The sequence below is a fragment of the Heterocephalus glaber genome, unplaced genomic scaffold (genome assembly GCF_053883595.1).
Source record: "Heterocephalus glaber isolate CG9 unplaced genomic scaffold, H.glaber_assembly_v1.0 deba00001600, whole genome shotgun sequence".
NCBI classification, from domain to species: domain Eukaryota; kingdom Metazoa; phylum Chordata; class Mammalia; order Rodentia; family Bathyergidae; genus Heterocephalus; species Heterocephalus glaber.
Window position 1 is genome coordinate 12,020,192 of NW_028258372.1, and position 24,539 is coordinate 12,044,730.

General features: G+C 39.0%; 2 protein-coding genes and 1 pseudogene across 6 annotated transcripts in view; 2 read left to right on the top strand and 1 right to left on the bottom strand.

Moving 5' to 3' along the window:
* Nucleotides 1-981: 981 nt before the first annotated feature.
* Cenpl (centromere protein L) lies at nucleotides 982-18,621 on the bottom strand. 5 transcript variants are annotated; one of them, XM_087194342.1, is made up of 7 exons: nucleotides 18,344-18,621; nucleotides 18,104-18,195; nucleotides 15,812-16,057; nucleotides 15,012-15,188; nucleotides 12,037-12,288; nucleotides 3,828-4,370; nucleotides 982-1,979 (listed from the first exon to the last, which is right to left on the bottom strand). In XM_087194342.1, exons 4-7 carry the CDS (start codon nucleotides 15,183-15,185, stop codon nucleotides 1,908-1,910), a joined length of 1,041 nt encoding a protein of 346 aa, XP_087050468.1. In that variant the 5' UTR covers nucleotides 15,186-15,188; nucleotides 15,812-16,057; nucleotides 18,104-18,195; nucleotides 18,344-18,621; the 3' UTR covers nucleotides 982-1,907. The 5 variants fall into 5 exon arrangements, with proteins under 5 accessions (XP_087050468.1, XP_087050469.1, XP_021121064.1 ...); XM_087194343.1 differs by lacking the exon at nucleotides 18,104-18,195; XM_021265405.2 differs by lacking the exon at nucleotides 15,812-16,057.
* LOC101724797 (ergosterol biosynthetic protein 28 homolog pseudogene) lies at nucleotides 15,544-16,058 on the top strand (annotated as a pseudogene).
* A 146-nt stretch (nucleotides 18,622-18,767) lies between the features above and the next one.
* The window catches only part of Dars2 (aspartyl-tRNA synthetase 2, mitochondrial), a 33,219-nt gene continuing 27,447 nt past the window's right edge, over nucleotides 18,768-24,539 (top strand). The window contains 5 exon segments of the mRNA XM_004853414.3: nucleotides 18,768-19,387; nucleotides 19,995-20,094; nucleotides 21,697-21,763; nucleotides 23,298-23,399; nucleotides 23,770-23,865. Coding sequence (XP_004853471.2) covers nucleotides 19,261-19,387; nucleotides 19,995-20,094; nucleotides 21,697-21,763; nucleotides 23,298-23,399; nucleotides 23,770-23,865 — 492 coding nt within the window. The 5' untranslated portion in view covers nucleotides 18,768-19,260.

Genomic DNA, 24,539 nt, shown 5'->3' on the forward strand with positions numbered 1-24,539 from the left:
TGATAGGACTATCCCTACCTAAACAAAAGGCTGGAAAATGTCATCTTTATTTCTGGGCGGCCAGGCACCCCAGCCAAAAACTGGGTGATGGAACACCACGAAAGACTCTGCCGCATAACCTCATCAGTTCATCTCATACAGTTCCAGGCACCCTTTGTCACTACAGTAAGCCACACTGTCTGCTCCATTCCTTACACTAGCCAAGCTCTTTCCTTTCCCAGGGCATTTCCTCCAGTTGTTTCATGAGCCGCAAACACCCTTCTGCAGGCCTACACCAGGCTGACTCCTGCTCGTCTTTCAATGTCACCCAGATGTCACCCCTCACGGAGCCCTTCTTACCCTGCAAGAAACAGGTCCAACCAGTCAGTGTTTCAGGTTGCACTGCCTTATTTTCTTCATGGCATTGGTCTTTTGACTTCTTTCACTAGAATTTAATTTCCACAAGCCAGGGCGCTTTTCTGTCTTCTTCACTCCCACATCCTTATTCCCAACACATACGAACATGTCTGGCTCCATAACCCATACTTTCCCGACTACCTCTGTTGTTTCTAGTATAGCTGAAATAACACCATTCCAGAAGTTAATCTTTGATTTTATAATGACAATCTATTAGTTTCTTTCAAACAAGATCTTTAAAAGCACTGTTTCTAAAACAAAATTTATACTTAGTGAGTAAAAAGAAGAGACTGAGATATAATATCATGGTCAAGTCTTAGGTTGCTTGATCGGTTTTCATCTGTAAAATCAGTGTTGATTAAAATTCACTTAATCTACAGGTATTTACCAAGCACTGTTAAAAAGCATAAAAGGTAAGCAAGATAACTTCTCTCAAAAGGAGCACACAGATGCCTTCCAACACTACAATATGTATAATCCTATATGATTGTTGGTTTGTATCCTGAGCTACAGAAAAAGCCTAATACTTCCCAACACTGAGACACTAATTAAAAGACATCATTAAGACACTGAGAAACACACTGCTTCATTTTAAAAGTATTTAATTCAACATTGCAATAAAAATCTGACAGTATTAATAATAGCAGCACATTAATGGCTAAAAAGATATCTATTAATTTTTTTTCCCCAGTACTACGAAATGAACCCAGGGCCTTCCCACTGAACTACATCCTCAGCCCTTTTAAAAATCTTTTTTGTTTTTGTTTGGTTTTTTTGAGACAAGGTCTCACTATATAATTCAGGCTGGCGTTGAACTTACTATGAGGCCCAGACTGGCCTCAAACTTGGGACAATCCTCCTGCCTGAGCCTCCTGAGTGCTGAGATTACAAGCATGTGTCACCATGCTGGGCTTATCTTTTTTATTTTGAGATACAGTCTGTTACCCTGCTGGGCTCAAACCTGTGATGTTCCTGCCTCAGCCTCCCAGAGTGCTGGCACTGCGGTCATGCTTCACCACACACAGCTCTATTCATCTTTATTGCCCTTTTCAGGGGACTTTGATGGCCAGTTCTCTACAGCAAAACAATGCAAGGAAAATGTCTTTAGAAGACAAAAAGTTCTGTCAGTGCAAGGCTAAAATACTTACACGTCATTAAAGGTTTTAAAGATCTCAGCACAAATATCCAATATTAAATACATCTCATTTGAATCCTAAAAATTTAACATAGTAAACATTTTTTTAAAAAGATGAACAAAAATTAACATTTTCTAGAAAATGGCACCCCAGATCATCATGACTAGTCCTTGAGCACACAGCTGTGACTCCCCACGACCACATTCAGTGTTCTAGATCCTTCCTGGCTTCCATTCAAGCAACTTCAAAGGCATCATGAAGAGACAGATGCAGAGACAGATCCCACTTCTCTTTCGGTCCCTCTCAACATAGCAACTAGGCAAAGAATCAGTGAAAATGGGTATATAATCCACAACATACAGTCCACACAAGGCCTCATTCAATTTGAAAAATTGCCAGTTCTGTCAAATATGCCAACACACCAATAAGGTATTTATGACACAGAATCTGCAGGGGTAAAAAATAGAAGAAGAAATTGAAAATTAGAATAGCATAACAAAGCAATTTAATATTAAGATGATCAATGTTACATCGGTGTAATTTCTGGATAATACATGAAGCTTACTTACCACATGCAATGAACTCTCATTTTTCTATTTCCCATTTTATTTCCCTTGTTTTTTAATGTTGATCTAATCAAAATTATTTCCCAGCCTACTATAGCATTATGACCTCCAGTTGATAGAGTGCTCTTACAACATAAAAAAGTGAGCATTAGGGCCGGGGATTTAGCTCAGTGGTTTCGCCACCTGCTGCTCAAGGACAAGGACGTGAGTTCAATTCCCGGTACCAAAAAAAAAAAAGTGAGCATTCATCCTTGACTCTTCTTACTATCTTACACTGTAACTTAAATGTGGCCTTAGTTTCCTTGTTTTGAAATGAAGATAAAAATACCTAACTACAAGGTTGCTGTAAAGATTAACACGTTCCCGCTGGATTGAACTACTGGTGGTACATCCATGACTATCCCATTGGACAGCTTATACCACCCAATGGGACTACCCCATGCCACCCGATGGGACAGTCATGCATGTTCCACTGGTGGTTCAGAGCCACCCAATAGCAAGATATACAAATTCTGGCCCCGACATGAACATGTTGAGGTATTTCAGGCACAGAAAGACAAACCTATGGCATGGTCTCACTTGTTTGTGGAAGCTAAGAAAGCTCATGTCATAGAGGAAGACAATACAACAGTGGCCACTAGAGGTTAGGATGGACTGACAGAAGATGGGGAGGATAGAGGTTAGATAACGGGTACCAAGATACAGTCAGATATCAGGAATCAGTTCTAGTGTCCTACATTACAGTAGGGTAACTAGAGTCTATAAAATAACTAGAAGAATCTAAAGATTCCAACACATAGCAAGGATGAAGAGATAGAAATGTGAATTGTCATGATTTCATCCTTAGACATTGTATACATGTACCTATTATACTGTGCCCCATAAATATATTATGTGTCAATTTTTAAAAATTAAAATTAAGAGGCTGGGGATTTAGCTCAGTGGTGCCGCCACCTGCCTCACAAGCACAAGGTCCCAAGTTTGATCCCTTTAAAATAATAAATAAATAAATAAATAAAATTAAGAAAGAATTAAGTCTATTAAACTCCTAACATAGTAATGAGATTACAGGAAACATTCACTGAATATATATTGTGGCTGTGTATTTGAATATATTTTAGGAACCAATTTTATTTCTGCTGTTACTTGTGATAAGTACTTCACAGAAAGTAAAACAGTATCTCTTTCCCAGTGAAGATTAAAAAGCTTAAACTATAAAGATGACACTTTATTCTGTATTTTGGATATATACTTTTCTTATCTAACCTAAAATTCCCTTGTTATTTTCAAAATTATTTCAAAAAACTTTTTTGTTTTTTAAAACAGAGTCTCATTGTACAGTTCAGACTGGCCTTGAACTCATTATGTAGCCTCGGCTGGCCACGAAGTCATGGCGATCCTCCTGCCTCAGCCTCCTAAGTGCTGGTATTACAAGGTGTGAGCCACCATGGCCAGCTCAAAATTTAGTAAGAAATAATTTCTGAGAGTTTCAAACTGACTACAGAATAATAATTCATATTATTGCCCAAGTCATTACAGCATATGCTATGTATCCTTCTATTACAAAGTTGCATCTAGAAAGCTAAAGACTTAAAGAATACAATAAACTTCTCCACTGTCTTGAACTGGCATACGTTCACATGTGCTTCTACAATGTGAATACACTGTACATTTTGAAAACCTGGCAACAATAAGGAAATATTATTTAACTGGGTTTGTTCAAACTAACCTTTATTTTTCCATCAGTATGTGCAGAAGCTACAGATGTTGAAACACGAACCAGTCTTGTGGCTGATAAATGAATTTTGAAATGCCTATGGAAATGTGAATAAAGGCAGTCCATAAATAAGTCAACTTCCTCCTGGATAACCTCCCCAGGCGTTTTGTGGACACTGTCCCACAAAGCTTTTGCATCCTCTGGATGTATTGCATAAGAAATATCCAGACTCTGAGGGCTACAGGGTACAGACCAAAAGAACTCAGTAGTAGCCATATAACGGTCCATTTTGCATGCAGTCCACATAGCAGCCATCCAGGAAAGATTAAATGCGTTGATTGCTAAAGGACTGAAGTAACAGTCAAAGGTTTTCTGAAACCAAGTTCTAATTATGGCTGTATTAGACTCTGTTCCATTTGCAAGGAATAAGGGTAGACAGGTGAAGTCTTCTGAAACAGTCTCCAGAAGACTATCTCCACATACACTGCAGAACCAGCCAGTCCATAACACTTTACCTTCTCTGTTCTGAGATGGCAACTGAGACTTTGACAGAATCTACGAAGCCAAGTAAAAGAGATTCATTAGGTTCAAAAGTATGTTTACTCCTAAATTACACCTTCTCAAAATTAGTACAATAAAAATAAGTCTGACATTTAATTTGTCCAACAAACACAAAGGAGATGGTCTCCCTAATCATTAGAGTTTATCAAAATAGTTGACATTTCTCCCAGCATTTGTATACAGTGGATATATGGCAAGGACTCTGTGCAACTAAAATGCAAAACAAGAGATGCCTATATAGCATGATCAGGTGCAATATCTTGATTTTTTTTTTTTTGGTACTGAGGATCGAACTTGGGGGCTACTGGGGATCGAACTTGGGTCCCTGCACTTGCGCAGCAGACAAGATACTGATTTAAAAAAAAACTCAATGTTAGAAGTGACTGGAAAAGGTCACCAAACCCAACATGCTTCAATTCTTCCATTGATGGAGACAACATTTCCTACAAGAACTCTTCCTATCAACTTAAAATGTTCTTTCATGTTGGGTCCTATGGTCGCCACCAGTGGTCCTGCTTGCTCCCTTTAGGACCTGTAAAACAAATAAATATAATCTTTCTTCTATAGGAGAACCCCTGCAAATATCTGATAGTCCTATTACACATATTGCCAAGTTTAATATCTCCAGTTTCTTCAACCATTCTTCCTGAGCCATCCATTACATTCTCTCAGTATCTTCGTCACTCTTCTGAATTCCTTATGCATAGGAGTCATTCATTAGTGAGCATAATTATTTCAAAAAAGCCTGATTACAAGACTATCACTATCTCTGACCTAGATTACATTCCTATTAATGCAATCTCAGATTATAATTTTCTGATTTTTAGTTGACAGCTTTATATAAATTAGCCCTACACACTCATTTTTGCTGTTAGTAAGTAAATCTCCCTCAACTTAAATTGAAGCAGTAAACTTACTACTAAAATTTAAGGTCTTTCAATTTGGTCCACTGTACCAATCCATTCAGATCATTTAGGACTCTTGATATTTCTAGCTACTAGCCCTTCAAACTTTACATTTATAAACTACATGACAAACATACCTTCAAGATATTCATACAAGTTTTTGTTAAAGTATTGACCAAGTCAAGGTTAAGATCGTAGCCTTATCTCATACCCCTTTGGAGATGATCATTTAAAGTTTCTTTTACTGTATTTCTCCTTATTTAGGAGATTATGAAAGACTCTGAAATACCCTGAACCCCAGAAAATACATTATAGTTTTATGACCTAAGTGTCTATAACCTTGCCAAGAAATTATTTAATTTGAAAACTATTAGAACACTGTACCAGTAATTCAAAGGATCATTTCTTGCAGGCTGGGTAATGTAGCTCAGTGGCACTGCATCTGCCTGGTAAGTGCAAGGTCCTGAGTTTGATCCCCAGTACCAGGAAAAAAACCCACAAAGGGTCATTTCTTCTTCTTTTTTTTTTTTTTTTTGGTACCGGGGATTGAACTCGGGTCCCTGCGCTTGCACAGCAGGTGGCAAAACCACTGAGCTAAATCCCTGGCCCAGGGTCATTTCTTTTTGTTTTTTCAGTACTGGGAGTGAATCTGTGGCCTCATGTACGCCAGGCAAATGCTCTACCACTGAGCTACATCCCCACCCCTTTTTTGCTTTTTATTTCAAAACAGAGTCTCATTAAATTGCCTAAGCTGGCTTTGAACTTGGAATTCTCCTCAGTCTTTTCAGTGGCTGGGATTACAGTCTTGCACCACCACACCCAGCTTGAAGAGATCATTTCTAGTCCTCACAAGAACATCTGCTTGGCTGATGACATGCAAGTCATAAAACTTCTCTGACATTAGCTGCTTTGCTTGACAAAGACGTGTCTACTCACTATCCATTTTCCTTCTACAATAGAGCAGTCCCTTTAACAAAGTACCACTAAAAAAGAAACTTTTCAGCCAGGCATGGCAGCACACACCTATAATCCCAGCACTCAGGAGGCTGAGGCAGCAGGATTGCCATGAGTTCTAGGCCAGCCTGGGCTACACAGTGAGTTCAAGGCTAAAACTAGATAGTGAGACGCTGTCTCAAAAATACATCCATCCATCCATCCATCCATACAATTTTCCATCCTCCCTTCAAACTAGAACGTGAACAGAAGTTGCTGAGTCTCTGCAATATCTACTTTGTGTCAGGAACCCAGTGTGTCCTTCCTACTCCTTCTACTTCCTTCCTGAAATCTGAATATAATGTTGATAGCTCCATGAGCCATGTTAGACCCTAAGGTGACTTTTAGGATGGAAGTCATCCAGAAAGGATTTCAGAAGACAAAATAGAATGGGCCCAGATTATTAATCATTTCATTAGCATCATAAAAGCCCTGGACAGTTCATCTTGGACAGTTCAAGACAAACCCCTATCTTGTTTAATCCTGTCATTTAGCCTTTCTCCTATATACAGTGGAACCTAATCCTAGAACACCCTGAAATCTTTGCCCATACTATAACATATCCCTAAAGTCAGCAAACCTTTTCTGTAAAGGGCCACAGAGTGAATATTTTGAACTTTGCAGGCCATATGGTCTCTGTTGCTGCTATTTAATTCTGCTGTTGTGGCCCAAAAGCAGCCATAGATAAAACAGAAGCAAACAAATGAGACTATGTTCCAACAAAACGTTCTTTACAGAAACAAGGAGAGGGTCAGATTTGGCCTACAGACCAATTTGCTGAGCCCTGAGTTATACAAAGAGATATATATCTAGTCTTTTCAACTGCTTGAGAATTTAATTTCCTTGGGAAGAAAATGTTGAAATGAAAAGGGGAACAAGAGAGGGGGGAGGAAGAAAGGAAAGGAGGGATAAGGAAAAAAAGAAAATAGGAAAAACTGGAAACAAAGCTTTTGTAAATAAGGAGGGGAAGAGGAGTCCAAGAGGGGGAATGGGAAAAAAGAAGTAGGATATATCATGTACAGGTACAAAGTCCTTATGATGAATGTTGTTATGTATATGTAAAATACCTAAAATAACCATTAAAGGTTTTGCTTCAACAAACAAATAAACACAGTTGAACAATCAAAAAAAAGAGGACGCTCCCCTGCCTCCATCCCAGGCTCCTAGGGCAGTGAAGCTCAGCCGGTCCCAGGACCTGGAAGAAAGCTCCCCGCCTCCATCCCAGGCTCCTAGGGCAGAGAAGCTCAGCCAGTCCCAGCACCCGGAAGGAAGCTCCCCCACCGCCATCCCAAGCTCCTAGGGCAGAGAAGCTGAGCCGGTCCCAGCACCCGGAAGGAAGCTCCCCCACTGCCATCCCAAGCTCCTAGGGCAGAGAAGGTGAGCCGAGTGGGCACCAGAAGCACCCAGCCCCCGTGAATATGAGAAGACACATAAACAAGCCTCAAAAACAGACTTCCAGATCACCTACAGCAACCCCAAAGGGAAACGAGATGGAACACTCTGATACTCAACCACCTGGACTTTCTGAACTGGCAACAAAAGAGGATCTGGGAAAAATGAAATCAGAAATAATTACTCAGATAACAGCAAAGATTTTGCTCATGGTGCAAGACACGATTAATAAATCTAGAGAGGACACAGATAAAAAAATAGAGGATCTGAGGAACATGATGGAATCCCAACATAGGAAACAAATGGAATCCATAAAAGATACAAACAGATTTCCAAGAGATTAAAAACTCCATCGAAAGTCTACGCAGCAGAATGAACCAATGTGAGGATAGAATTTCACATATAGAAGATAAGTTGCAATTAGTAAGGAGGAAAAGAAAACTTGCTTTAAAATTGTAAGGGAACATGAGAAATCAATCCAGCAGCTGCTAGATGATGCAAAGAAGAATAACATAAGACTGATTGGAGTCAATGAAGAGGAGAGTGCAGATGACATAAAAAAACTCTTCACAGAGGTGATGGCAGAAAACTTCCCAAGCAGGGGAAAAGAACTTGACATACAGATAAGTGAGGCATATAGGACTCCAGCTAGGCTTAGTCAAAAAAAAATCTACACATAGGCATATAATAGTTAGGATTCCAGAAATCCAACAGAAGAATAAAATTCTACAAGCAGTGAGAGAAAAGAAACAAATCACATACAAAGGAAAGCCCATCAGAATCACAGCAGACTTCTCAATGCAAACCCTCAAAGCAAGAAGAGCTTGGAGTGATGTATTTCAAGCCCTAAAGGAAAACAGCCTCCAACCCAGATTGATGTACCCTGCAAAACTATCTTTCAAAATTGATGGAGAAATAACATACTTTCATGATAAAGAGCACCTCAGGAACTTCATGAATACCAAACCAGTACTCCAAAAAATTTTAGACAATACCCTAGGAAAAATGAGGATCACAACCCCAGGAAGCACAGCAGAATGAATACATTGGGTGTGACAAATTAAACACAAAGGGGGAAAATCCAACAAAAAGAAAAAGTCATGACAAGGCTTTTAAAACTTTTGACTTCATCTCCCTAATGAGTGTATAATTCAATCTTATTATTGTACTTAGTATTTTTCTGATTCTAGAACTGCACACCATTCCTTGTGCTATACTGGCTATTTATCATCTTCTTATGTCTACATTTTAATTGGGTTGTCTATTAATGAGCTCTAAGAATTCTTTATATATTCTGCTCATAGGTTATATGTATTGTAAATGTGGTCTGTTTAAGGACTACTTTTCATTTTAATGATGTCATTTAAAGTTCTAAATTTTGATGGAGTCTCATTTATCAATTTTTTTCTTTTATACATCATATTTTTTGTATCCTAGGTAGTTCTTGCCTACCCTGAATTCATAAATATTTTCCCTTATAATTTCTTCTTAAAGTTTTATACTTTCAGGCTTTCTTATTTACATTCATAGATCCCTTCAAGTTATTTTCATGTATGGAAATAAAGAGTTGAGGTTAATTTTTTATATACGGATACCAGGTGTTCTAGTGCCGTTTGCTGAAGACACTATCTCTTCCTCGGCTCTTGAATCGAGTTTATATTCTATAAAATGCTAATGTTAAATAATCTTTCAAAACTCAGTGGACCATATATGTGTGGTTCTATTTCTAGATTCTGTTTTATTCCAATGATCTATATGTCTTTCCTTACACCAACACTGCCTTGATTACTGTAGCTTTAGAAGAAGTCTTAAAATTGGGTGCTAAATGTCTTCCAACACTGTTTTTGTTTTTGTTTTTGGCTTTTCTGGGTCCTTTGTACTCCTACATAACTTTTAAAGTTCAATATCCAGTTCTTCATTTATAGCAAGTATACACAGACCTGAATTTTTATATATACCTTGTGTTTTCTAATCCTGCTAAATTCAAGTACAAGTTCTAGGGGCTCCTAGAGATTTCTTAGTATTTTCTCTGTAGATGATCATTTCATCTACATATAAAGATTTTGCTTCTGCTGTGCCAATCCTATCCTAGTTGTGTCATTTTATTGCCAGACTATTTTGGTTGAGACCTATGTTTCAAAGTCTAATGGACAAATGAAGAGTAGGCATATATGCCCTTGTTCCCCACTTTAGGGAGAAAGCATTGTATCATCTCCATTCACAGAAGGAGTTTTTGTTAGAAGTATGGAGTACATGTCTTTGATCTGTTGAGATGGTTCTGTTCTACTTCTAGTCTCCTGATAGCTTTTACCATGAACAGCTGTAGAATTTAGTCCAATACTCTTTCTCCAACTAGTGACAGGATCATATGGCTTTTTCCTTTCCTCTGTTAAAATGATTACTTTTGGGGATGGATCTTCCAATGCTGAACCAACACTGCCATTCCTATAATAAAACCACTTTCTACATACTCCCATATCTGACTTCTAAGAGTTTGTTTTGTTAAACAAATTTCTATCTATGTTCATACATTTTTCTTCTATTATCTTTATTCAGTTTTAGGATTAGCACAATGTTGATTTCCTAAAATGAGGGGAGAAGTGTTCCTTCTTTTTTCTGCTTTAAATGTTTGATATAATTTATCAGTTAAAATGTTTATGAGCCTGCTGTTTTCATATAGGTAGGTTTTCAAGCTAGGAATATACTTTAATAGGTGCTATTCAAATTTTATATTTCCTCCAGAGTTAGTTTCATTAATTTGTCTTCTAAGTTACTTCTTAGAAGTTGTCAAATTTATTTCAAAAAAGATTTTTGTAATATGCTTTCGATATCCTTTTAAATTCTGTGAAATCTGTGGTAACATCTCCTAGATCTTAATATTGTAATTTAAAAAATGTATAACTGATATTGTGTAACAGGAAGAAAAGGTCTAAAAGAGCAGCGGAATTGAGAGGGGTAGGGGAAGGGAAAAAAGGGAAAGGAAAAAATATGAGAAGAGGAAAAAAATGGAAACAAGGTCTTTGCAAATAGGGAAGGGTAAAAAAAAATAAGAACCAAGAGACTCATGTAATGGTACAAGATCCCAATGATGAATGTAACTGTATTTTATACCTAAAATGTACCAATAAAGTTAATGGGGAAAAAAATTTAAAAAATAAAAAATAGGGCCGGGGATTTAGCTCAGTGGTTCTGGCACCTGCCTCGCAAGCACAAGGTCCCGAGTTCGATCTCCGGTACCAAAAATAAATAAATAAATAAATAAATGATAAATAAATAAATAAATAACAACAATTTAAAAAAAGAGAATTTAATTTCCTTATTAACAAATAAAATTAGTTAACTTAGACAGGCACAGTAGCAATGCTTGTAATCCCAGCTACTTGGGAAGGTGAGGCAGGAAACTCCAAGTTCAAGATCAGCCTGGGGAACTTAGGAAAACTGTTTCAAGATAAAAAAATAAAAACTACTGGGACCATGGGTTCAAGTTCCAATACCACACACAAGAAAAGAAAGAGAAAGAGAGATTAGTTAACTTAGAAGAAACTCATTATTTTATTATGAAAAAATAAATCTGGTTTCTTACACTTGATCTTAGCCAAAAGGCCAAGAAGTGATTAAATCTGGTTTCTTAAAAGAGCAAGATACTCATTCCTTTTATACACTACTTATAGGACGGAAAACAAAATATTACATTTCTGAGAGTAACATGGCATGATGTATCCCACTATGAAACGTTACTTTTTTTTTTTACTAAAGAATGCTTCTAGAAATTAAACCCAAGTAAAGAACATAAGATTAGATATAGCTACAAAAATGAGTAACTATCTATAATATTGACTAATAAAATATGTCATAATGAAAAGTAGGGCCAGCATCATCCCCATTTCAAGACTACACAGATTCTGATAACCAAATAGATGCATACCAAAATTTTAACTGTGACTTTTTTTTTTTTTTTTGAGACGGTCTCACTATGTAGTTCAGGCTAGTCTTCAGCTCACTATGTAGCCCAGGCTGGCCTCAAACACACAGTCATCCTCCTGCCTCAACCTCCTGAGTGCTGGGATTACAGGCCTGTGGCACCACACCTGGCTTAACTGTGATTTCTAATTTTCTTTGCCTTTTATGTATTTTCTATGTTTCCTAAAATCAACATGATTTTACACACACAATTTCCTATAAATGTAGAAATATATTTTTTAAGATGGTCATATCTAATTATTATTTATGTTTGGTCAAACAAACATAAAATAGGTTCAAAATCACTAACTTAGGAATTTAAAAAGCAGTAAGAAAAGAACCCACAATTTCCAAAGCAAAGAAATGCAGGTCCTTTCCCCTAAGAAGCAAGTGTTGCTTATAAATAATACCTGGACGAGAAATGCTTCAGGATCCCTTTGTGTTCCTTTTATTCCTACGAGAGTAGAGAAAATCACTTTGATATTGAAGTCTTCTCCCACTTCCACGGCAAGTCCTTTTTGCTTCTCAGCGGCAATAAATGCACTCAGAAGTCTTGAATACTCTTTGAGATTAGTATAGGAGAACTTATACAGGGGAGTTAAGCTATATAAAGTCCATTGTTTATGCAGAAGGAATGCAACTTTCTGAGGATCAACATCTTCCTAAACAAACAAAAAAACAAAATCAAGACAAAAGAAGTTTAAAAATTAAGAAACAAAATAATGAATGAAGAAAAAAAGAACAATAAGCAAAAAAAGAAACAGAAAAACAAAAAAATTTTGAAAGAAAACAAGAAGAACCATTAGGAAGAACTGACTATAGCATTTTAAATATTTAATACAAATCTATTACTAGGTACCTGATCTTTGCACTGCAAAGATCGTCTCAAAATAGAGTTCGCAGAACTTTTTGCAGATCCTTGAAAAAGGCCCTGTGTCTGCCGAATGTTCCCTTCTATAATGCATTTCCCATGGTCATTCATACAGAATATTCCTTTACTTCACTCAGGTCTCCACCTAAACATCACCCAAGAGGCCACCCCATCTGAAGTAAGCAGTACCTGCACCCATTCCAACTGGCCATTCTGTATCTCTTGACCCTGCTTTATTTTTCTTCACAGCACTTACTGCCACTTGACATATATTTTTGTCTGATTTTTATTATCTGTCTTCCCTGCTAGAGAATGAGCTTAATGAAGTGTGATTGTCTATTTTGTTCACTCTAGTACTTGGGATAATATCATTTATAATAGGTTTTCAAAATAATTGATGAACACTTATGTTCTACTTTAAGAAACTTCAGGGCTGGGGATTTAGCTCAGTTGTGCCTCCACCTGCCTCACAACCGCAAGGTGCCGAGATTAATCCCTGGTACCAAAAAGAAAAAAGAAAATTCAAATTATAGATTTGAAATTTGAAAATAGTAACTCTTTCTGAAGTACCTAGTTTGATTAGCTTTAAGTAATTTTTTTTAAAGTTTGGCAGCACTGGGCATGGTGGCACACACCAGTAACACCAGCTACTAAATAAATAAAAAGAGCTGGAGATGTTGCCCTAGGCTCAAATTCCCAGTACTGTCACAGAACAAAACAAAAAAATTATTTGGTAACAAATTCATAATGCTTACTTCAATAGATTAAATAAAAGATAGTTGGGAGTATTTTTTGTTGTGCTAAATTACCATCAAAAACACTTTTATTTGTATTGGCTCCCTTGCACTGTTCAGGATTTTCATATGTGCACCAAATAAGCTTTTAGTTTCCTCCTGAATTTTCTAGACTCCATGCTTTCTGACATAGTCTTACAACTTCAACTATCTTTTGACTTTCACTACAGTTGTCTACTTGAGAAAAATATTCTAACTAGAGCCTTCACTGAAAGTTATACATGTTTTTCTTATAATTATCAAAATATATGGCAAAATTATTATAAGGATGAGGAAGCACTGAATTGGACATTCCAGTCTTTATATAAAATTTGTTTTCTAGGCCGAGTGTGGTAGTTCATGTCTATAATGGCAGCACGTGGGAGGCTGAGGAAGGAGGATCGCCACCAATTCAAGGCCAGTCTGGACTACACAGTGAGTTCAAGGCCAGCATGTACTACATAATGAGATCTTGTCTCAAAAAAATAGGAAAAAATAAAAACAAAGAAACTTTATTTTCTTGTTAAGAAATATCATTTTCATTATCAGCACTAGTAATTTAAGAAACTGTCACAAAGCAACTTGTCTCCTATCCCAAATAGTATTATGCATACAATAATGACAAGAGAAAACAGCTACGATGAAGGCAACAGAGGACACAACACTTATGTAGTCTCCTAACCAAGAATATGTAACTTGTATTTAACCATGAGGAAACATTAGAGAAATACAAAACAGAATATCCAGGTATCTTCCCCAAAGAGCTTAAGACATCAGATTACAGCAATACATGCATACCAATGTTTATAGCAGCACAAGTCATAATAGCTAAATCCTGGAAGCAGCCTGTATACCCATCAGCAGATGACTGGATAAAGAAAATGTGTTATCTATATGTAATAGAATACTACTTGGCTATAAAGGACAAATTCAAGACAACTGTAGGAGAAAATGGCTGCACCTGAAAAATATGTTGAGTGAAATAAATCGGACAAACAGGCTTAAATACTGTATCTTTAATTTGAGTAAGGCAAAGTACAAACAAAGGGATTAATAGAGGATACACAGAAGGAGACAAGGGGATGAATCTCTTGGAAGCAGGGGAGGAAGGGAAAGCGAGGTGGAAATAAGTACAAAACAGATATGCCATGTACCAGAATCTAATAACCTCAATGAATGGAAAACATTATATGCCATAAACATGAGCTAAGATTAATAATATCAGTAAGAATGAAAATGGGGAAAGGGAAATTAGAAGGCGAAAGGGAAAGGGATAGGGACGGGGATTAAAAAGAAAAAAACAGGGCCGGGGATTTAGCTCAGTGGTTCTGCCGCCTGGCTTGCAAGCGCAAGATCCCAAGTTTGATCCCCGGTACCAACAAAAAAGAAAGAAGCAAGTTGTATTACGTACATGTGGCCACTCCCCAAAATGACTGTGAAATGCATATACTGCAAACATGTGCTAATAAAAAAAAAAGATTAAAAAAATAAAATGGGGAGAAGAGAAAAATGTATTCTTCAAAAGTGTCAATATTATAAAAGACAAAGAAATAATGTGCAAATAATCCAGATTAAAGAAAATTAAAAGATATTAAACATGTAGTGCTGATGGTATAAAATTATTTAACTTTTTCTCAATTTGTTAGCTGAGGGGTTAAAATATACATAAATAGTAATGGGAACTGAAGTGCTTTTTCAGATATTCTCATTTTTCACTGACCTGAGGAAACCCAAAGCATACCTGCAATTGTGAACACTGAGGAATTTTCCTTCGAGGTGGGGTTGGGAGAACTGAAACCTGCTTCCTGACTGATTCCAATCGTTTCTGCAGTGGGGTGGTACCTATAAAGCAATCTTTAAGACCTGAGGTTGCACTCTGTCTAGGAGTCGATCCCGGCGCAATATAAGGATCCATACTCTACATTACAAAAAAAGAAAGAAAATCTATTTTTATCATTGTTGTTGTTTTCTTTTTCTAAAACAAAACAAGGCAATTCTAAGCACTAAAAACTTAACTCATGCTAACAATTTCACAGATTCCTCTCTTCATCATAAAGGAATTCTTTCTTTCCTTTCCCTTTGTTGCTTTTTCCACCAAATTCTGTATTTCTCATTGGTTACTGCTCGATTTTAGGTACTCAAACAGAGTATGTTCAAAAGTAAACTCAGGCTGGGGGCTGCAGCTGTCCTGGGGGAGCTTGCTTGGTGGTGCTGCTGCTGTGGTGCTTGGGGCCCAGTCTTCAGGCAAAACACCCTGTCGGGCTTGAGGCATCATGGGCCATTTCCTGAATGTGTTACAAAGCAGGTTGGCCATGGTGTCCATCATAGCCATGCGGACATGCTTCTAAGCTTCTGAGACCTCTCCTTTGCCTATGAAAAGCTCCACACTGGCAAGCCAAACCTTGTGAATGGCCTGAAGCTCAGACTTTTGGGATCCGGACCCTGCTCTCATCAATGATTAGCTGCCTCTGCACCACTGACATCTGTAACAAGACGGTCTATCATACCACGCTCTGACCTTCCTTGCCCTGGGACACTTACTCTCTGAAATGCTTGTATTGGCAACTGTAGCTCCCACGACTGGTGTCCTGGCACCCCTGATGGTGGCAAGTTTCTCAATGCTAGTTATGCTGGTTGTGCTCCAGTAACTAGAACCAGTATCCAGGCAGAGGAAGAGGAACTGAGGCCAGTATTACCCCCTCCAAGACTCAGCATCTTCCATCATCTTCCACTTCTGCTGTCTTCTTCCTTCATCCTCTTCTCTTTAATTTTCTTTTTGGCTCCATTCTAAGGATGTAAGTCACAGGGCTGCAAGCTTTAGTGCTCCTGCCTATCAGGAGTCGGAACTGGAGCTAGAGTGGCTCCTGCAGTGACAGTGGTCTAGAAAGCAGTATGGCCAGCACAAGGGACTTGCACCTGGGAACATGATCTTTCCTCATCTGTGGGGGTGACGTGCCACACTGGAAGTAGAGGCAGCATTCTCTTAGGGGGGCTGAATCACAGGGTGGGGGGTGTTCCTGGCCTAGACCAGGGAATAACAGTGATCTCCTGCTCCTAATTCCTTCTCCATGTGCTTCAGTGCCTTCCTAGCTTCATCTAGATTCTCAAACTCCACATATGTGCAGCCTTTAGATAGATGGGGATGCATCCTTTCAATAGACATGTCAATCATTTATGTTTTCCCATAGGTGAAAATGTTTAATTTTTTTTTTTTTTTTTTTGTGGAACTGGGGATCGAACTCAAGACCTTGCACTTGCAAGGCAGGTGCGGTGCCACTGAGCTAAATCCCTGGCCCCCCCATACATATGAAATATCTTCATGATATGATCCTTGGTCAAATTCCCGGTGAGCCTCCTACCATACACTTTGGTGGGCCTACTGTAAGGACTTTCTTTTTTCCCCTTTATCTCTTTTAGGAGGCTGAAGATAGGAGCAGGAGTAGCACCTCCTGTCATGTCTACACCAAGAAGGACTCAGAAAGCCAAAGGAGCTGCTGGAGCCAGAGCTGTGGGATGAGCTGGAATTCTGAGTGTCTGACACTGGAAGGGAGCTGCAGCTGCTATCCAGGCCTGTGCTGGGGCTGGAGCCCTGACTGTAAATTAAGCTGACCAAAGCCTGGTGCTGCTATCTCTGGAAGTGCTGCACTCTTTTGAGTTTTATCCCTGCCATAGTCTTTCTTACTTCACTCCTTGACAGCCCCTTTATTTTTAAAGCAATCCTTGGATTTATCAGAGCAGTCTTTGTGTTTCGTAGAAAGATTCAATGATTCCTAGCAACTCTTCTTTTTGTTCAAAGCAGCAATGGTGTCCTCGCTTACCTGAGCTGTCACTTCTACTTTGATTCTGAGAAAAGATCCCTATTTGATTACAATTTATGCCAAATGTCAGCATCTTCCTGCCACTACCTCCTTCACTTCTCCTCAGCCACAATGTAAATAGCAGCTACTCTAAAGCATTCCAGCTTTAAAAACATATTATTTAAAAGGGAATTTTATTTTAATCAGTTCCATTTACACAGACTGTTTCTTCCAGGTTTATTTGGGACAATAATTGCTAAGATTTACTGAGCATTTAGCATGTTCAAGGTACTCTTCTGGCCTCTTAACAAATATTGTCTCAATCCTCAAACAACCTATTAGGTTAGTTAGTGCATTCCCTAGTCAATAGACAGGAAGACAGAGGAGTAAGTGTTAATCATTTTAGCAGATTTCATCTCAAGAGAAGCTTTCTGGAATCCATAGAGCTACCTCTCCGCCCAACTCCTCTTGCACTTATAGTTTGTTCATAACACACAATTAAAATATAGTTGTGAGCCAGGCACGGTGCACACACCTGTAATGTCAACATTCAGGAGGCTGAGGTAGGAGGATCACTTAAGAGTTTGAGGCCAGCCTGGGCTACATAGTGAGTTCAAAGGCAGTTTGAACCCGTAACAGAACAGAACAACAAAAAACTTTAGTTGTAGCCAAGCGTGGTGGCTCACGCCTGTAATCCCAACACTCAGGAGGATCTCCACCAGTTGGAGGCCAGCCTGAGCTACAGAGTTCAAGGCAGATCTGGACTACATAGCTAGAACCTGTCTCAAAAAAACAAAACATAAACAAACAAAAAAAATCACTTATTTGTTTCTCTTTTGGTTAGTCTGTGAAAAAAGGAACCCTAACGTAATCACTTTCTACATTGCCACCAATACCTGAGTCCAACTGCTCCAATGCCAATGCTTTGCAGAACGCTAACCAAGTCACACACACAAGTACTGTAAAGATCACTGCCACACAACATGGCAAAACGCAAAGTTTACAGCCAGTCTTGGATCTATACAAAGTATCTTACCAATAAAATGCCATGGTGACTCTGTCACCCATTCCGGATTCACGAATAATCCTTCAAGTCTGGCTCCAAAACTATGTCTATACTGAAATCCCCTAAAGAAAAACAAACAAAAAAGCCACCAAAATGACAGCTGAGAGAACCCGGAGTAACCTCAGGCCGTCCCCAGCTCCCTCTTGCTCCAGAAGTGAGTTTACCGGGGCGACGGCCACGACTTCAACCCGAAGGGACATTTCCGCTTACCTAGCCGCCAAGCTTCGCGCCCCTCGCTCTTGCAAAGCCAGCTTCTGCCCGCCAGGGAAAGGGCAAAAGACAGCGCGTCTTAACTACTCCAACTGAGCCTTTCAGAGATGAAGGACACAACTGAAATCCCGCGGCTGAGAAACGGCGGCTCAGCCGTCACCGCCCTCCAGTTTAAAACCATTTCCCGACACGCTCTGCGGCCCGACGCAGGAAGCCTCCCAGAGGCCCCGCCAATTTCGTGTCTCTGAAGCAACTGAGCTCGCCATTTTAACTAAGGGCAAGTCTTAATCATCACGGACATTTCCAATTGCGCGGGATTCCCCTACGGCTTTGTACCAGTGCGAAGCTTTCTCTCGAATTTCCTCCTGTAGTAAGCATGGCGGCAGCACATCCCACTTGATTGGTCGAACGCCTTCAGCGTAATTTTAGGGCCTCACGTAGAGCGGGTAGAGGGGTGATGGTTTCGGGCCCGAAAGTATTTTGGATTTATTCGCTTCTCTCTGTTGGAAAGCTTCACTTCGGCCGCTCGGTCTAGGTGATTTCAAACGTGAGACTGTCTCTGTTTTCCAGTTCTGCCCACAGAGTCTTCGAGAAAGCGAGGAAAGAAGGGAAGAGCGTGCGCCGGTGACCGGCTCCGGCCTGGCGCTGCTGTGTGGGGTCGTTCTTGTCACTTTTGCCGCAGCCTTGTTTAATAGAAGTCGGAACTGATGTATTGAAGGGCCCGAAAGATTTCGAAGATTTATCGTTTGTAGACACGTGTACTCATGTTTTGCGGACGAATATTTAAATATTGGAGTAGAGAGAGGCAAATAGAATTTTAAGGGATTTCTGTGTATTTCTGAAACTGAGCTTTGATCACTGTCGCAACACCAGCAGCGAAAGATTCGTGATTGTGTCGTGCTGTCCTGGGCTTCAATATGTACTTCTCTTCTTGGTTAAGTCAGCTGTACAGGGGTTTATCCAGACCCATCGGAAGGACCACTCAGCCCATCTGGGTTTCTCTCTCCAGAAATCTAGTACTGAGTTCACAGAGGAAAATTCCAGGTGAAAACAGCGTAGAGCTTCCACCTTTTCTCTACAGTCGTTTCCCCCCAGTCTTAACGGATAGTCTTATGCATAGAAGAGATCATTCACTCTCTTCATTTCCTTACAATGCAGTTTTTTCCTTAATTTTTAAAAGAGATTACAAAAAGGTAACCACATAGGATATTCTTCATTTAGTTGATACTAATAGCCTAAAAAATCTTTCCACACTTTCATAATTGTCCAGTTGTACAAGTAGCTGTTACACACTGGATTTGTACTAAAGCGAAATAGTTACTTCTGTAATTCCTAAGATCATATTTCATTTGACAAAGAATGTGTAATATTTAGAATTGAGTGATTCGGATTTTAGGTGAATGTAAGGGCTAATAATCCAAAAAATTTAATTTTCTTAACACAAGGCAGAATTTTAAATTCACTTGGCTTTTGACACATCTGTGGGTTAATTTAATACGGAATGAATCAAATTACATACTCTGACTTATTTTATAAATTTCATCCATTGACCTGAAGCACTAAAGAAACTATGATTTGAGAATCTTTAAATAATCTACAATTAGTATTTTTTAATTTTGCCTCTTAAACCTTTTTTCTTTTCTTTTTTAAGAATTCAGTAGCTTTGTTGCCCGGACCAACACATGTGGAGAGTTGCGTTCTTCTCACTTGGGCCAAGAAGTCACCTTATGCGGATGGATTCAATACCGAAGGTAAATTGAAGCACACAGTTTAAGAATGTCGCGTGCCAGGTGTGGTGGTGCATGCCTGTAATCCCAGCACTTGGGAGGCTGAGGCAGGAGAATCACTGCAAATTCAAGGTCAGCCTAGACTACATAGTGAGTTCAGGGCCAACCTAGAATATACAGCAACGCCCTATCTCAAAAAAAAAAAAGTGCCCAGTGGTTATTTAACCAAGCCATTCTAAACCTTTACTAATTTTTAACCAGTTAGAAAAGAAGCCTCACAGCTTTTTTGAGACACAGAATTTACTAAATTTCAAGTTCTGTTGTTGTTTTGAAAGATCTAAATGGTGTAAGTACCAGCGACATTTTTTGTTAAGGTGTGTAATAATGACCAGTAATTGGGAATGGCCCAAACATCCTGTAAACCTAATGTGAAGCTCCAATAGCATGGGTGGAGAGAGCTTATTTTATTCTAAATTTCAGTCAAGAAGAGGCCTAAAAAGGATGAATAGTGATTTCTGAAGGTCAAAGCCCATCTTTTTGTTATTTATATCTGTATTCCAGAACATATCTGAGTATTACATTTACATTGGAGAGATCCAAAATGCATGGGTTGTGTGACCTTCCCAAATCACCTGAGCCCAAAATGTGAGGATGCTTTCTGGACTTTTTTCTGGCAGTAAAGACAATATGAGAAATGTAGGTTGAATGCTAAAATGTTGACATTTCGAGGACCTTTTAATTATAGAGTTGTTAAATTAGTAGTAGAAACTCTTACAGAAAATTTTGGATTATAACTTTTTTTTTTTTTTTAAAGAAAAAGACCTTCTATCTTTCTATCTCTGTATTTCAAAAGTTAACAAACAGTTGTTTCTTTTTGGTTTTGTTTTGCAGTACTGGGAATTGAACCTAGGGCCTTGCACATGCTAGGCAAGAACTCTACTGCTGAGCTACATCCCCAGCCCTTTTAAAAATTTTATTTTGAGACAGGGTCTCCGTAAATTACCTAAGCTGGCCTTACACTTGGTATCCTCCTATGTCACCCTTCTGAGTAGCTGGGATTACAATCCTGTGCCGCTGTACCCAGCAATCAGGTGTCCCTAATACCCTAAAATATTATCTTTGGATTTTGTTTATGAAAGTTTCCAAATTTAATAAAAAGTTTTTATGAGGTTTTAACCCAATGAAAATTTTAAGGATTTCTATTTCAGTTTTTGTTCTGAGGCAGAGACTCACTATGTTGCTCAGGTTGGTTTCAAACTTCTGAGCTCAAGAGGTCTTCCCTCCTCAGTCTTCTGAGAGCTGACATTACAGGCATGGACCACCATACCCAGTGAAAATTGTTCTTAAAAATTTTTAAATATGCTTTTTTGTGAGTAAGTCATCTGTAGATTAGTAAGCCATATAAATTCCAATAAAAACAAATTGAAAAATGACTTATTTTTCATTAATAGGCAACAAAGATAACAATTGCATGGATGGTACTAATGAAAGTACATCATTATTCGTAGAAAAGAAACATGAGAAATTGCAAGGGGTTTTTGTTTGTTACTTGCTGGTTCTGTCTGCTTAAATTTTGGGCTCAAAGGTTTTTTTCCTAAAATGTTCATTTTTTCCTTCATTAATCAGGAAGAACATGTTCTTAGTCCTGAGAGATTGCCATGGACTTGTTCAAGTTATCATTCCTCAGGATGAGGTAATAAGTTTCCTATTGCTACCTAAAAGCTGCTTTCATGCTATGGCTACAGTGAGCTAAGTAGTTTGATAAGTATGTTTGAGGTTTTAAATTTAGAAGTTTATCATTAATAAAAACTGAGGGCAAGCCAGGCATGGTGGCACATACCTGTCATCCCAGCACTTGGGAGGCTGAGGCAGGAGGATCACTGCAAGTTTGAGGCCAGCCTGGGCTACACAGTGAGTCCAAGGCCGGCCTGAATTACATCAAGAGACCCTGTCTCAAAAAAAAAAAAAACAAAAAAACTGAGGGTTAGGGATGTAGCTAAGTGTAGAGTGCTTGCTTAGCATGTGCAAGGCCCTGGGATTGATCCCTAGCACTCAAAAAAGCAAAATAAAATAAAACAAAACAAAAGTGAGAACTGCTATAAGCAACATTTAAAACATGACAGACTTGCCTGGCATGGTGGTGCATCCCTGTAGTCCCAGCACTTAGGAGGCTGAGGCAGGAGGATCACTGCAAGTTTGAGGCCAGCCTGGGCTACATAGTGAGTTTAAGGCCAGCCTGAATTACATCAAGAGACCCTGTCTCAAAAAACCAAACCAAACAAACAAAAACCAAAAAGCATGGCAAACTTAAAAAATATTTTGTGCAACTTATATCATAGACAAAGAGCTACTGTAATATCTAAAAAGCTACTATACCTGGGCATGGTGGCACATGCCTGTAATCTCAGCACACAGGAGGCTGAGGTAGAAGGATCATGAATTTGAGGCCAGCCTGGCCTACATCACAAGTTCAAGGGTGGCCAGGACTATACAGCAAGATGAAGTCTTAAAAAAAAATCCAGTGGGCTAGGGTGTGGCTCAGGGTAGAGCACTTGCTTGCCTAACATGTGCAAGGCCCCAAGTTCAGTGCCCAGCACCATACACACAAACTAAAGATTCAGAATTATGAGCCCAGAATATGAATATAAAATTTTTTAAAAATATGTAAATGGCTTGCAGACTATGAAAGTATACCCAACCTCACTTATATAGAGATGTGAACTAAAACTACACAGAATTTTTGTTTGTTTTTGTTGTTTCAGTGGCACTAAGGATTGAACTATGGGGGCCTAGTACATGCTACAAAAGCATTCTACCACTGAGCTGCATCCCCTCAACCCCACACACATTTTTTTCTTGAGACAGAGTCTCATTGTGTCACCCAGGCTGGCCTAGAATTTACTCCCTTCCTGCCTTGGCTTCCCAGATGACCTGGGATTACAGGCATATGTTACTGCACTTGGCTAGAAGAACAATGCAATATCCTTTAAGAATGAGGATCCTGAGAGAAGCATAGCTAATCCTAGAGACATCTTTTCACTTTGTACTCTATTACTGCTATTGGATTTAACTGCCTCTAAGATTAACCCTAGAGACAGTGAGGGAAACGCCAATATTATGGCAAATCAACTGTGAATATTAACATTTTCTAAACCATAGACTGACAGTTACTGATGGGTTCTGTATGTTCAGTTTTTGAAACTGTTTTCCCCCCTCTGGTTTTTTAGTCAGCTGCCTCCGTGAAGAAGATTTTATGTGAAGCCCCTCTGGAATCTGTGGTGCGAATATCTGGGGCAGTCATTTCCCGGCCTCCAGGACAAGAGAATCCAGTTCGTATTTTACCTGAGTGCATTGCAGTGTCTGTGTGCACATTCACATGACGTAGACTGAGCACCTGTGGGACATTTGGCACTAAGGCTCCATGAATTCTACATGTGAACCCCAGATTTCAGCACATTCCTTAACACACACCTGTATAAGTATGCATGCTGAAACATTTGTTGATGTTGACAAATGCCTGGTAATACTTCGATATCTTAACATATCAGCCACAGATATGCATGAGTGCCAAAATCATGTACATTTATGCCTTTTACTATACACTGTAAGCACCTACACGTTTACATGAATATTACAAATGTTCATTGTGTACATGTCCTGATGAGTGATTTTTTGAATACATCTTTCTTTCTCTTTAAGAAAATGCCAACAGGAGAGATTGAAATTAAAGTTAAAACAGCAGAGCTTCTGAATTCCTGCAAGAAGCTGCCCTTTGAAATTAAAGACTTTGTGAAGGTACCATTCTCTGTTATTACTAAAATAGAGTATCTAGAAAGTGTTGATGATGGGCCAGGGATTTAGCTCAGTGGTGCCATGCCTGCCTCACGAGCGCAAGGTCCATCCCCAGTACTCAAAAACAAAGTGTTGATGACCAGTGAAGAATTTTCAGAGATTTTTTTTTTTTAAAAGAAAAACTTTACCTTCTACAAAATTAACATTTTATTCTGAAAGAATCATAAATTGTCCTGTTCTAAAATTTCTTGACAAATTTTTGTTTAATTTTATCCCATCCCCCCCTCAAGACCCCTCCCCTCCCTATGTACTTGTTTTGTTTTAGTACTGGGGTTTGAACCCAAGGCTTTCACACTGAGCTATATTCCCAGCCCCTTTATTATTTATTTGTTTATTTTGAGACAGGGTCTTGCTAAGTTGTCCAGGCTGGACTTCATCTTGCAGTCCTTCTGCCTAAGCCTCCCAAAGTAGTAGGGTTACATGAGTACACCACCGTGCCTGGCTGTGGATTGTTCTTAAATAGTGATAGTTCATTAAGCTGTTTCAGCCTCTAAACACCCTAGACCAGTGATGGCAAACCTTTTAGAGCTTTCAGTGATACAAACAGCCCACTGCAGCACACATGCCATAGGTTCGCCACCACTGCCCTAGACTGGCCCCCTGCTCCACCCCCCGCG